Consider the following 13,959-nt stretch of genomic DNA (forward strand, 5'->3'; position numbering starts at 1 on the left):
GACATCACTGTGGCTTATCTTATCGCTTATCATATCGCTTATCTCACCGGTGTTGAGTCACGCGTCGCCTCAAACTCCGATTATTCTGTGCTCCCCTCACCAGTCATGACAAATCAGCCCTTCAACTGCCATATTGTGGTTGATCTTCCTCCAAGTCTATCGAATGGAACGATAATTGCAGCTCTGAGAGATGTATCTTGACTTGCAGTCTGGATGAATTATCAATCCATCACCATGGCGGCTAATGCCACCGACAATGGCCACCGCTTCGACTCCCCCGAGCAAGCTGGCTCAGCTATCCCCGGCAGTTCTGAAGGTCACGAGGAGCGGAGCCCTGGATACTGTGACGATGTATCCAACCCGGAACTGGAAATGGAGAGATCATCTCGGACATCCCCTCAGAGTTTCACTCCCCGTTCCCTCTTCGTTGGACTCGTCATTGGCGCCTTGATCACTTTTTCCAATACCTACTTCGGCTTGCAGACCGGCTGGATCAGCACAATGGCCATGCCTTCAGCGCTTATCGGCTTCTCTGTTTTCAAAGTTTTCTCCAAGTACCTCTCTTATCCGTTCACGCCGATAGAAAACGTCCTTATTCAGACGGTGGCTGGGGCGGTGGGAACTATGCCGTTAGGGTGCGGGTTTGTTGGCGTCATTCCCGCGTTGGAATTCCTGGTCCGAGACGGGGAAGATGGGCCTTCTGGCGACGGCGGCACCGGGGAAGGTGGTCCATTGAAGCTCAACTTCTGGAAACTGGTGCTTTGGAGTCTGGGAGTCTGCCTCTTCGGGGTTGTCTTTGCCGTCCCGCTGAGAAAGGAGGTAATCGTCAGAGAGAAACTGAGGTTTCCGAGTGGGACGGCATCGGCGCTCATGCTCAGAGTACTACACGGAAGTGGGTCTAGCGACGAGAAGGTGAAGAAAAAAAGCAATTCGACTGCAGTCTTACGAGGAGAGGGTCAAACGCTTGCCTTGACGCATGAAACCGGAGAGGAAGAGGGAAATGCGCTACTGCAAAAGGATGATAGCGAACGTCAGTTAGCGGACAGACGAGATTGGAGATCGAAGATGCGGCTCCTGGTGGGCGCTTTTGCGGTGTCCGGTGTCTATGTGAGGTCTCCCGCCGTCCTAAACCGAGGCCGCGACACTAACTGTGACAGACCCTCTTCTCCTACTTTGTCCCTCAAGTCCGTGATGTGCCCATCCTCGGTCTTTCTCTAGCACAAAACTGGCTATGGACTCTCAACCCGTCGCCCGCATACATTGGCCAAGGAATTATCATGGGCCCATCTACCTGCATGCATATGCTTTTTGGGGCCATACTCGGCTGGGGCATCCTATCTCCGCTCGCAAAGGCTCGTGGCTGGGCCCCTGGGCCTGTGGATAGCTGGGAGGATGGAAGTAAGGGCTGGATCGTATGGGTTTCTCTAGCCATCATGCTGGCCGACTCGCTTGTCAGTCTTGGTTGGCTGGTTTTGAAGCCCGTCATCGCCAACGCTCCGAAGCTCAAGGGCAGATTCTTTTCCAGTCGCGCCGGAAAATGGATTCTGGCTCAAGGGACGAACAGCGGTTCTCGCCATTCATACGTCAGATATTCCGCACTGAGTCCCATTTCTGAGGAGTCATCGACAGCAGCCTATTCCACCCACCTCCCGGCAAGGCACGGCGAACCCGAGGAAGAAGATGATGCGCCGCCTTCCCAGCTCATCTCTACTCGAACCGTGGCGATCCTGCTTCCCCTGACCCTGATATTGAACGTGGTCTGCATGCACATTGTCTTCGGCGACGTCATGTCGCCCTTGCTCTCCAGCCTGGCCACTCTTCTCGCCGTGCTACTATCAATAATGGGCGTACGGGCACTAGGCGAGACAGACTTGAACCCGGTCTCCGGAATTAGCAAACTAACCCAGCTCCTCTTCTCTCTGGCAACACCCGCCTCACACTTCTCCCGTCGCACCGCCCTAATCACCAACCTCCTCGCCGGCGCCGTTTCCGAATCCGGCGCCCTGCAGGCCGGCGACATGATGCAGGACCTCAAAACAGGCCACCTGCTCGGCGCAAGCCCCAAAGCCCAGTTCTACGGCCAAATGATTGGCAGCCTCGTCGGCGCCGTCCTCTCCACCGCCGTCTACAGGATGTACGTGAGCGTCTACCAGGTCCCCGGCCCCATGTTCCAGACTCCCACCGCCTACGTCTGGATGTTCACCGCCCGCCTCGTCACTGGCCAGGGCCTGCCCCCTATGGCCTGGCAGGCCTCGCTCCTCGCAGGCACCGTCTTCGTCGGCATCACCATCCTGCGCATCTACGCCGCCTCGCCCCTGGCGAACGGCGGCCGCCGCAACGTCTCCGCTCCCTGGAGGGCATGGGTCCCCGGCGGTATCGCCGTCGCCGTGGGTATCTTCAACGTCCCTTCATTCACGCTGGCCAGAGCAATCGGCGGGATAATTGCCTGGTGGTGGTCGCGGAAGCACACAAGCACCACCACCTCGGATATCCCGGGCGAGACTGTAGCAGACCAAACACCCGGAGAATCGAGAGTGCCCGCCGCTGTGGCCGGGAAAACAGCCGAGCAGGCCGCCCGAGAAGCGGACGCGGCGTCATCGTCGGTGGTGGTGCTAGCCTCAGGGTTGATCCTCGGAGAGGGAATCATCAGTATTGTCAATTTGCTTCTGGCTAGTGGGAATATTCCACATCTCTAGATAGACGGCATACTAGAGTTAGAATAAAAGCTTCCTCTATATACAACTTTTTCCAGTACTACCTTACTATATAGTCACCCCAAGGGTGAGCCCGCGCAGTGTAAGTCCCTGGTCAGCCAGGCCGGTGCCGCGGGCACCAGCACAGTCAGTCAGTCAGTCACTTCTCAGCTAACAGGTAGTGGTGGCAGCGGTAGTGCAGCGAGTACGTCTACGTCCAAGGCTGCAGCTGTGGGTGCTGTGACTCCAGCTGCAGTGTGCGTGGGCAGCTGGCCTTTGGTTGTGTATGGGGTTGTTGCTGCCATGGCTGGTGTCTTGATGATTTCGCTTTAGTGGTAGATGTACATGGACATGTAGTAGAGGGAGAAGGTGGATACATCTTTTGAGGGATTACCATGTCCAGCCTTCAGGGCGCGCCTGTACACTGTTCTTAATAGCATTCGTGGAAATTCTTAGAGGTAAAGATGAAAGCTTTGTCTGTATTGCCTACTTCAACTGACTATCAACCTGGTTGCAAGCAACGGTGTATCAAAGAGCAAAGGCATCTGAAAAAAGAAAAGCATATCCCACGTAAATAAACCGTAGCGAATAACCACCACTTGCCAACGCAACACCTGCAGATCAGCGGTCGAAAGAGGATGCTGCTCACTTGTCCCAGCATGATATGGAAAAACCACGCAGGACGGTGGAGACCACAGACCGAGAATTAACCACCCAGATGGCGCTGAGAACCGGATGCGGGCGGCTTTCCGAAGATAGCATGCATCTCTGGGAGTTCCGCGCTCATCGTGCTCTCATCGCACTTCTGCATCAGCTCGAAATCCACCATGGTTACAGTCCGGGTGCCTGGTGAGTAGAGGACATTGTGTTTTCCCGAATCAACTGATAGGTACCCAATGTGTCTCAACACCTCGACGGCCTTGTGGATAGTCGCGCGTATATGGTCCCGGTGATCCGAAGAGAGGAGGTCCCACTGACGGTCCAAGGGCTCGCCTTGGACTTTCTTGATTATCATGATGTGTCCTTTGGGGAATATCGAGGAGCAGACGATTTTCCCGTGAGTCTGAAGAGGGGCGAAAAACTCGAAGCCTGCTGGCCTCAGCTGGTACAACCTTTCGTATGTGCTGACCTCGTGTACATATCTAGAATTACGGTCAGTGGTTCTGTCTACATGAGTGCTAAATGAAGTGCTCGTACCCTTGGTGACGTGCGTTTGACCAACATTTCGCAATAGCGGGCTGACCGTTCCAGGTAACCTCATAGAGTGCTTTGGTATGAGATCCTTTGATTAGCCGATGGCAGTTGACCCATTCCTGGGCCACCCCATCTTCGCCTCCGAAGAGGATCGACTCAGATCCCATGGCTTCTCGTGGAGTGTTAGTTTTCGTGGCCACTTCATTACGAAAGGGAGATGGTCGCATAGAGGCTTGAACGAATGGTTCGAAAGGGATTTTCAACTGCCAACGAGAAAGGAATTAGCTTGCCAAACGCGAATTTCCAGGACCCTATCAGGCCGAAAGACTAGGTGGCACTCACGCGGGCGGGATTGAAGTCCGGTGCCTCTTTGTATTTGCCGTCCTGAGAAGCGAGAAGACAAAGCGCAACGAAACACTGGCGGAGGGATGGGTTCGTTGCTTTTTCATCGATGGGCAGAGACAACTCAAATCGAAAATCGCTAGTCCTGCGAACAAACACGGTGCTGCGATAGGTAGAAAGGAAGCCGTATTTCAGTTCGTTAGTCCGCATGTAGGACACCAATTGACCTAGATACATCAGCAAGTAAGCATATGATTCTGTAGGGTTCATAATACCGAAATGCGGCTGCATTGGGGCTATTCTCGCCGGGCCTCTATTAACTGGATAGTCCTCTAGCAAAACCGTCCAAAAGGGTTTGAGTCCCCCGACGGTTATGACGTTTAATCTCGGTGCAGAAAGCACGACAACGTCAGGTACGTCGCTACATTGCGTGTGAACAGCCGCTTGAAAATCCCCAAAGGTAAGGTGAGCGTGCTCCGTCTCGGAAAGGACCTTGGCCACTGGGTCGCAGACGTGTTTGTTGAATCTTCCAGTAAGTCCCAACTCATTGCCAACATGGTAGTGCTCATTCATGTCGGAGTCGTCAGTCACAGAGACATTGGCATCGAGACTCAACGTGTTGCACAATGTCAGCACCTGACTGGGAAAGCCAATCCACTCATGGAGAAAACGAGCTGAGATATCCTCTCCTGAGATAGAGACGTTCGTAGTGCCACGACTTTGAGTCAAGTGAGGGACTGGCCTTTCAACCAGCTCCCTGGCAGACTCCATGGCAGCGGGATACCGAAACAGAGGGACACAGAGGAGTTTCTAATGAAGACAACAATGATTGATAGGGATGGATTATCAGAAACAAGAAGATGAGGGAAAGATATATGGAGGGATGGTTGATGGAAGATGAGAAAGTGAGGGAAAAACAACACAAGACGGGGTCGCGGAAGGAAGAGAGAGAGCTGGGTGATTGTGAAGTGAGAGAAGGCTACCCTATGTACTGGATATTTCTCTTGTACTTGAATCAAAGATGGTGAATGTCAAGTAGGAGCTGAGTCATTGAGAGGTTAGATCCATGGTAATTCACAAATCAACCCCAAAGCTACCATCATTCCACTCCGGGAAGAGCTGTGCCTTGAGACTTTGATCTTAAGGCATTAGTTAGGTACTCTAGTACAGGATATACTGGAACAACTAGAAACACCTATGTGCTGTAGAGGCAGGTTCATTGACTAATTGAACAAGGCTTGTTGAGCCATCATGATATTCACCAGTCGCACCAAAGCGGTACCTATAGTAGCTTTTTCCCTACTAGAACCATGGAAGCACGAGTTGAAGAGAGTGGCTTAGCAGGCAGAATAGAGTAGGACATACGCAGGTCTCTCAGCCATATAAAGTCGGATGGAGTCTACACTTGGTGTATTTCATGGCCAAATCCTAACATAGATTGCTTACTTTTCTGGTTCTGCCATGTCACTGTAGTGCATTGACTCGATAACTTCTGTTATACTTGAAAATCCACATTTTGAACTAGGCGTGCTGTAAGGTCTGTAAGTCATGTGTGTCATTCTTTTAGCTACGGTCTCTAGCTAAGCTAGTAATACAGCATGATAACTAAGGGGTCATGTAACAGAGACCCCCACACAAGAAAAGAACGCGATGGCCTCATTGCTACTGTAAACAGAAGAAAACACAATGAAAGGTAAGGGCATATTAAGTTCCATCTAACACGTAGGAAGAACAGCAATGGCAGGGAATTCTAATAAGTAAAAGTGATTATAGTGGGAAAACCACAACTCTTAGGGCTAGGCCATCTGCTTTGTTTTCTTAAGCTGGATGCCATCTAGGTGAGTCTTATAGGTTACTCTAAGCTTAACTAGGAGGCCCTGTAGCCATTTTTTAAGGGTCTCTAATAGGGGCTATTCAGTTAGGTAATTCTATTTAAGCTATAAGTTGTCTAATTGAGTGATCCACTACTCCTCTATATCTCGGAGCAGCATAACAGCATCATCAAAGTATATGGTGTCTGGGTAACCAGATGCTTTTTGGAGCATATGATGCAAAGCTGGCGCCAGAATGCCCCACAGAAATTTCAAGGTGTCCAGTTTAGCTCTTAGCAGCACATCCAAGCAGGAGACCCAATCCGGCCAGTTAGTCTTGTCAAAGAATGCATTCACATCTTAGGGGAGATTAAAAAATTGTATGGTTTATCCCTGCATGTTGGTGCCTTAGCAGCCTAAGTAAGATACCTTTCCATGATCCAGAACATGAGAAGCTTGCAATTTGTTGGTCTGGGAATGCCAGGGTCCTTGCTGACTTCATCATCATCGTTGTCAAATTGCATGCGCAGGCCCCTTTTGATAGGCGTAGCTTTAGAATAGGAAGGAGCTGGTGAAGACTCTGATTGGACATTCTGAATCAGCTGGGGAGGGTGACCGCGTTTGAGCTTCCTGCCATGGTTTTCCGAGGTAGTGGAGTGACCAATGTAGTGGAATTGGCAACAGTGGTTTTCCCAGTGGGTGCTGGTCAAGGTCTGAAGGACGGATGAGTGCAGGTTCAGAGGGAGGAACGCTTAAAAGTACTCTGCTGTCCGACTGGGAAGGTACGGCTAGGGAAGATGTAGTAGTATTAGTATTAGTTGGTATAACTGCCGCTATAGGAGGGGTTGGTTTTACTAGGATAATGGCTTTGCTGATGGCTTTGATCTCTTTTTGGACTAAAAATCAGCCGGTGACCCAGTCTAGGGGCCCCCAATATCTGCAGCTGTTGATTTCGCTCGCTGGAGGGGTGGGGAGGTTGTATTGAGTGAGCATATTAAGAAGGGTCTCAGTAAAGCCGAGTCTCGCCTCGCCCACTTGGCGAAAGCTGGGAGTGTGAGGAAGCTGTGTAACTATTGTATCCGGATAAGCAGTTCGTCAGGGAGTATACATATCATCATCTGTAGAAGAAGAACAAGAACTTTTCCAAGGATTACAGCCTTTATTGAAACTATTCTGATTTTGCTGTATTCACTACTATCTACATAGACTGCCCCAACTATACATGAACGATCAGAGAAACATACAGGATTATTGCTGGAAGCCAGACCCCTTCCTTTGATTCTCATTCTCCGATGTAAATGAGAAAGGAAGACAAGAGTAACTGAAACTGGCGCACTGTATAGGGGTAGAGATAGAGCACAATGTATGAACCTCACAATCAACATCCTATCTCAAGAGAGGGGGAATAAAAAAAAAAGTTAAAGCTGAAATAAGTGGGTATTCCCGTTTGAACATGACATGGGCAGAGCTTTCTCTTACTTCGAGAGGAGACAGTTGCCGGCATCGTAGAAGAAAACGTATAAGAAGGGGGATAGAAAGATACTAAGTATGAAAGAAAGTCCTCCGAGGAGAAGAGAAGAGAAATCGAAATAGCAGGTTGACAGGGCTCATTCGTCCCAGACGCAGGTAATACTCATACCAGGCTCGTTTCCGTCCAGCGGCAATAACAATCAACTGCCCCCCTCATATCAATCAATTGCATTTGCAGGTCGCTTTCGTTCACATTTGGACATTCATAAGCCTATTGACTTCACGCGTGGTCATCTCGAACTAGTGCTTGCGGCGGTGGCGGAGTGGGAATTGCTGGGAGAGCACCGGACGGAGGTGGCATCATTGGCCCGGCCAGAGGGCTTGGTCCTGGTGATCCTGTTGAACGAGGAATAGGTCCCACTGACCCACCTGCGCTGTTGCTACGTTTCCGCTGGCTCGCTGGCATCTCCGGTCTCTGCAATCCTGGGGGTCCGTAAGGTCCAGGACTCATGGATCTTGGCGGCATTGGCCGGCCACCGGGACCTGGCGAGAACGATCGCGGAGTGGGAGGAAACTGTGCAGGAGACATTGGGTGCTGGGGATACGGGCGTGGGGGCGGAGGTCCGCCATGAGGATGTTGAGCTGGGGACATTGGGCGCGGGGCCGAGGGCGACCGCGGGCGGGGATCATGAGGATAGAAGCCAGGAGGTGGTGGTCCCATAGGTCCTGGAGGTCCAGGAGGAGGACCCCAAGGGCCGTTGGGTCCCATCATTGGCGGTCGGGGCGGCCCGCGGGGGCCAGGGCCAGGGCCGGCTCCTGGAGGCGGACGGGCTCGAGGCTTCACGGGACGGGCAGAAAGACAAGACCGGGGAACGACACCTTGCTGCGAGCGATCGAGTCTGACGCAGAGCGCCCAGCCATCGTCATACTCGTGCAGAAGTCGAACGAGCTGACCGGCGTGCAGCTCCAACTCATCCTCCATTGAAGGCTTGAAATCCAGTTGCACGCGATGAACATTGCTTGGCCCGGGAGGAGGGCTTGCAGCACCGCCGGGTCCGAACGCTGGAACAGCAGCAGCCACGGCAGCAGTGGCGATCGATGCAGGATCAGCGCTAACGGCGCTTACAGGACTTTGAGCCGAGCCTTCGGGAATCGATGATGCTTGAGACGATGAACTTTCTGGGCGGCCAGGTAGGTCTTTGTCGGAGGTTTTGGCCGCGGCAGCGGCAGCAACACCACCAGCCACTGCAGCTCCGGTAGCAGCAGCTCCAAGAGCAGATTCTACGCCAGAATCGCTCGGTGCCGGCCCAGTGGGTGACATGGGAGATTGAGGAAGAGGAACCGCCGAGGGACTCGGCGGGCCTGTCGCTGCAATAGGGGAAGGAGCTTCTGCCTGATTGCCAAAGGGATTCACTGGATCGCCGAACGGGTCGGTCCTACTGACACTCGACTGTGGCGTATGGGGCGGCGAGGCATTGCCGGTCAAGTTACGCGATCCAGCTGCAGCGACTCCCAGTGTAGCACCAGCACCAGCACCAGCACCAGCACCAGCACCAGCACCAGCCCCGCCAGCAGCGAGAGCGCCCATAGGGGTCAGATCTGGTGCAAACTGAGTGACAGGGCGGACATTGAGCTGTGGCGGTTCAGATGGGGTCATCGGTTGGGGTTTTGGCGGAGGTCCAGGGGGAAGCATATTATCGGCTTCATAGGATTTCTCTTTGACTGCTTCGGCCTCTGCCATTTGTTGGCCTTGCTTCCTCTTGCGCATAAAGAAGAAGATGAAACCCGCGATCAAACCAAGTCCAAGAATCACACCAATTGCAATACCCGCTTTTGCACCCCCGGTAAGTCCCGAGCTCGAACCGGCAGCAACTGGAGAGGCCGATGGTGAGGCCGATTTTTCCAGAGATGATGATCCATGGGTGGTAGTCGTAGTATCCAAACCTGGGACAGTCAGCGACGAAGTTGAGCTAGAGGTGGCCGTAGAGAAGGTGGTCGGAGTGGTGATGTCCTCAGTGTTGTCGGTGGTGATCGCCTTGGTCGCCTTGGTGGTACGTTCAGTGGTCGTGGGTTCCGCTTCGGTGACCGTAGGCTTCGTCTCTTTGGTTGTTTTCGGCTTCGGTTCGGCCGTCGTTGTTTCTTCCTCGGTTGTGGAAGGCCGTGTGTGTCCAACGGGAGCGCCGAGACCCTGGTTCGGGCGTGTCGCCGTTTCTGCCGGGTCTACACCCGTTACATAGCCGCCGATAGGACCCTCAAAGGTTGGAGCTGCCGTCACATAGACGATGGTCACGGCTTCATTCTTGGGATCTCTCTCCTCGAGACTTCGCTCCTGAAGGGCAGCGTGATGGTCGCGATGCGCATGAGCGTGCACCATGATTGCGATTGACGTTGTCACTCTTGCTTCGCTGCCGGTTGAGTCAATTGGATCAGACAATAATGACGGCAGGAAGCATAGACTTTTGACGATGATGGTGTGATGAGATGGTAGGTCTTGCAGAGACCTGATATAATGATAACGAGAGGACGGGAATCTTGCCCATCAAAACAAAAAGACCCGACAAGACGTGTCCAGATCAATGATGGGCCTTTAGTTCGTACTTGTCTGATCAAGCAGGCCGCGTTTCAAAGCAAAGGGAGCGCAAGCGCGTCAAGGAATGTGGTAGGTAAAAGAATGAATCTGGGTTATGGAGGGGCTGGCGGACTAGCCACTCAATGAATGAAAGAACCACGAGCTGCCAGGCCGCGAGAGTGTCAAATGAAGGAAGGGATACCAAAACGTGGAATGCCCACGAATTGGGAGATGGAAAAAGGAAGAAAGTCGCAAAAGGGAAAAGAAGGACGAGAGAAGGAAAGAAAAGAAGCGAAAGGAAGGCAGCTTTGGTGGTGATGGCCCCGAGCGGGAGAGGCAGACGCCCTAACACTCAGTAGAGAGCATCAACAGAATAATTGCTCTGGGGCTGTCTGTACTCTGTCTGTACTTAGTCTCCCTGTGTACCTGTGTAAGAGAGGGAAAATGAGCCACCGTCAATCATTTACCACAAACGGGCGGAAGTAAACGAAATGAGATCAGAGCTAAAAATGAGGGGAGTGGCCAATCACAAGCCAGAAAGACACGGGCTGGGTCTGACCACACTAACCAGATGGGGCCATCCTCCCTGGTCCAGACCCGCTGTTCGCAGGGTCCTGCCATTGCTCATTGGTTGAGGTGTGTGACGGTGCCTGGTTTCATGACCGTAACGACCAACACGAGGACTCAGCGAGCCGCCATAATTCACCTCATTGTTGGATTCGATCATTTCATGCTTATCATAATTGTTTTAAATACAGTTATGTACCGACCACTTTGAGTATATAGGTACGCACAGAGTACCTGATATTAATTGTCTGGGATATGACAAGGTGGGAGAATCACAAAATCTGCCTCGTTGACAGGACACATTAAGGTTTAGCCTTGAGCACGACATTACAGAGTTACTCGTGAATCTCTAAAACAAGTCAAGGCAGCCTAATTGATCGTTCTCTGACGCTCCGTACAGACGTTCCAAAATTCCATTGCCGGATACCCAGCATCCATGGGATAAGCAAATTATGGACGTCACTTCCATCTTACCCCCTATTCTCAGTCCCTAGATTCTCGCTGTCTACCTTGGGAGTCAACTTCTTCTCTGCGCACAGCACATTTTCAAGTAATAATCTTTTATCCTCGCACACTCGGTTGCCTGCATCACTCTGTGCTCTCTACCTAGTCATCACTGTACACCGTAGTTAATTAGTTATCAGCATTGTGCCGCTTTTTTTTGGTCTCATTATTAGCCAAGCCCCTCTTGTTCTCCGCCATCTCCGGTCGTCCCTAGCGCCATTTACTTTGATGAAATTTAATCATCCCATTGGGGGCTGAAGGCTGCTTTCCATTCTTCTTCTCTGACTCCAATTCATAACTAGTTATTTCAAGACCGTGGATCTTGATTTGTGTGCGCCACGCAGATATCTATTTAAGATGATTTTGACTGCAAGGTGTGATTGTTACACTGCTGCAGCCACATTTCAAATCGTACTCGCATTCAAGACCGCCGATCCCGTCGGAAATTGCCTTCGCTTCGGAGTACATGATCGCTTATTAGCCATGTGTTCATCCTGTGACGAGTTGTCGGTGCCTCGGTTGCGGTCGGCCGAAGAGATCCTGAGTAAGTGTACCGAGTAAATTTGAAAGGAATCAGTTGCTGGAGCTGAGCCCCAGTCACAATCATGGCTCAACCACTCAAGGGTGTGGCGAGTTGGCAATCATTGTGGTAGTAATGCCGCTTCGAGCCGACTCAAATTTAAAGGCTGAAACACCCGCTGCAGACTGGTGGACCGCTAGAAGCTTGGCCATGATGATCGCAACATCATCGCGAGATGATGCTGTATCATGTGAGATCATGGCAATTAAACCCCTGGAACAGACTGGCTTCAGGTTGCTGAAAAATATGGATGATTCAAGGCCTGCCACAATTTTAGCATCAGGCCGGTCCACTTAGAATTTGTAGCCTACCTCTGCAGCAGACAGCCGTTCACTGCTCTCGTAGCGTACCAGTCTGCTCACGAGATCCCGACCTTTGGAAGAAGCTCCTCTGAGGATTTCATCCCACGGCTTCGCAGGAAATCGGTAAAACTCGATCTTACCCCAGTCAGGGAGTTTCTCAGTCTCCTGTTCTCTATGTTAACCTAGCCCGAAGACCAGAGAGGTAGAGCGACTGAATATAATCGGATGACTTACAAGCCAGGTACTCTCATCTGGGGTTCCCAGGGTCTTGAAAATCGACTGAACGAGCGACAGATCACTCCCCACGGGCCCGGAATCAAACAGCTGCTTGTGCCCGACAGCGACAGCTTCGGCCACAACACAACCAGCGGCCCACAGATCCAAAGCTGTTCCGTATCCCTTGAACCCAAACAGGATCTCAGGCGCTCGATAAGATGTGGTTCCTACATCGGTAATTTTCTGATCAGCCGGCTCGGAACCCCTGTCTCCTTCTTTCCATGCGATGCCAAAGTCCGCCAGGTAAGCCGGCCCGTCAGGCGAGTCCAACAGAATGTTGGAGGGTTTGACATCCCGATGAATGATTCCCAGCTCATGAAGGTGTGCCAACGCGCTGAACATATCGTGCAAATGGGCCTTTATTTGCGTTGCAGTGAGCATATCACGGCGGAGCAAATGTTCCAAGTCGTATTTTAGATAGGGGAAGACCAGGATGAGTCTCCCTCCTTCAACCTTAAGCGAGTCCAGCAGACTTATAATATGAGGGCTTGCAGCTTCTCTCAAAAGTCGAACCTCGCGCTCAGCGTCATGTGGTGCCGTCAAGAGATGGGGGATGGTAACTTTCACCGCAACCACAGCTCCATCCTCACGCTTGGACTTATAGATAGTGGAATGAAGTCCATCAAACACATGGAGGCATCCTTTGAACGGACCAATTGCTTCTCCTCCAGTCCAGGCGCCCTCTTCGGGCTCATGTTGCAACTGGTTTGGACTGCTGATAAATGGAGCTACCGAACCACTGGCCTCTGCGGCGTCGATAGCATCCTGGCACATTCGGTCATATTCTTCCTGCAAGATCCTTCATGAGCAGACGTCCTGACGACCGTGGTCGAGAACCGACCTTCGAGGTAGCTTTTTCATAAGCCTCACTTTCGAACCTTTTTGCTTGCGATTGAGCTTCAGCAAATGCAGCCGACGACGAAGCTCGTTGATAGGCGGTAGTCCTAGGCTGTAGTATTAGAATTTGCCAAGGGGGACGTTCTAGGAGACTGATCTCGATGATCGTATGCTTACAGAGATTGTATTGCCGTTAATCGATCGGTGAACCCCAGAGCTTTCTTCCAGTCTGACGCAGCCATCTTGTTGGATGTTTGGATTTAGACGCGTGGGGCAGAGATGACGGAATAAACCTGGAGAAGATTCGAGCTAGTCAAAGGAAGATCGATAACCGGCTTATCAACTACTGTACTGACAGTAAGAACCAGCCTTGTGATGAAGCAGCAATGTTTTCTTTTTACTTCTGTCAGTTGAAGCAGCTGTATGGAAAGCGACGGAACATGAGACTGTTCCTTTGCTAACAACAGCAATAATAATCCTGCCTTACGATGCCTGAGGTATACTCGCTAAGCTAGCCTCATCCAGCTAGCCTCGCATCCCCCCGGCTTGACTGACCAATTGCCTCATCCCCTCTGTTCGGCTCCTCCGTGATTCTTCCGTGTTGCAACCCCATCGTCATCACATCACAATCCATCCCATCCCATCCCCATCAAACCGTTCCTCGTCTCTTGTCTGCTCCTTGCTCCACTCCGAGTTCCATTGATCGAAGGATTCGGTCTCTTCTGGTAATATTCGGAGGATTACAATTGCTTTTTCACCCGTAATTGGGCTTCTGTATTCTTATTTTATCCCTATTATTATGCACCTTACGATC

The 13,959-nt window shown here is 51.7% G+C and overlaps 4 protein-coding genes across 4 annotated transcripts; 1 reads left to right on the plus strand and 3 right to left on the minus strand.

Moving 5' to 3' along the window:
- Positions 1 to 234: 234 nt before the first annotated feature.
- Positions 235 to 2,696, plus strand: ALT_7905 (OPT family oligopeptide transporter; the record flags this gene model as incomplete). Its single annotated transcript, XM_033555801.2, has 2 exons — positions 235 to 1,107; positions 1,158 to 2,696. The coding sequence occupies 2 exons, from the start codon at positions 235 to 237 to the stop codon at positions 2,694 to 2,696; spliced, it is 2,412 nt and encodes an 803-aa protein (XP_033411692.2).
- A 703-nt stretch (positions 2,697 to 3,399) lies between these two features.
- ALT_7906 (uncharacterized protein) lies at positions 3,400 to 5,000 on the minus strand (the record flags this gene model as incomplete). The annotated part of the gene is made up of 4 exons (XM_033555802.2): positions 3,400 to 3,835; positions 3,891 to 4,150; positions 4,230 to 4,456; positions 4,505 to 5,000. 4 exons carry the CDS (start codon positions 4,998 to 5,000, stop codon positions 3,400 to 3,402), a joined length of 1,419 nt encoding a protein of 472 aa, XP_033411693.2.
- A 2,790-nt stretch (positions 5,001 to 7,790) lies between these two features.
- On the minus strand, positions 7,791 to 9,884 carry ALT_7907 (SH3 domain protein; the record flags this gene model as incomplete). Its single annotated transcript, XM_033555803.2, has 1 exon — positions 7,791 to 9,884. One exon carries the CDS (start codon positions 9,882 to 9,884, stop codon positions 7,791 to 7,793), a length of 2,094 nt encoding a protein of 697 aa, XP_033411694.2.
- A 2,139-nt stretch (positions 9,885 to 12,023) lies between these two features.
- Positions 12,024 to 13,387, minus strand: ALT_7908 (putative cell division protein kinase (Ctk1); the record flags this gene model as incomplete). The annotated part of the gene is made up of 4 exons (XM_033555804.2): positions 12,024 to 12,197; positions 12,267 to 13,097; positions 13,150 to 13,252; positions 13,323 to 13,387. 4 exons carry the CDS (start codon positions 13,385 to 13,387, stop codon positions 12,024 to 12,026), a joined length of 1,173 nt encoding a protein of 390 aa, XP_033411695.2.
- Positions 13,388 to 13,959: the final 572 nt, after the last annotated feature.

Source organism: Aspergillus lentulus, assembly GCF_001445615.1.
Source record: "Aspergillus lentulus DNA, contig: Alt16, strain: IFM 54703, whole genome shotgun sequence".
NCBI classification, from domain to species: Eukaryota; Fungi; Ascomycota; class Eurotiomycetes; order Eurotiales; family Aspergillaceae; genus Aspergillus; species Aspergillus lentulus.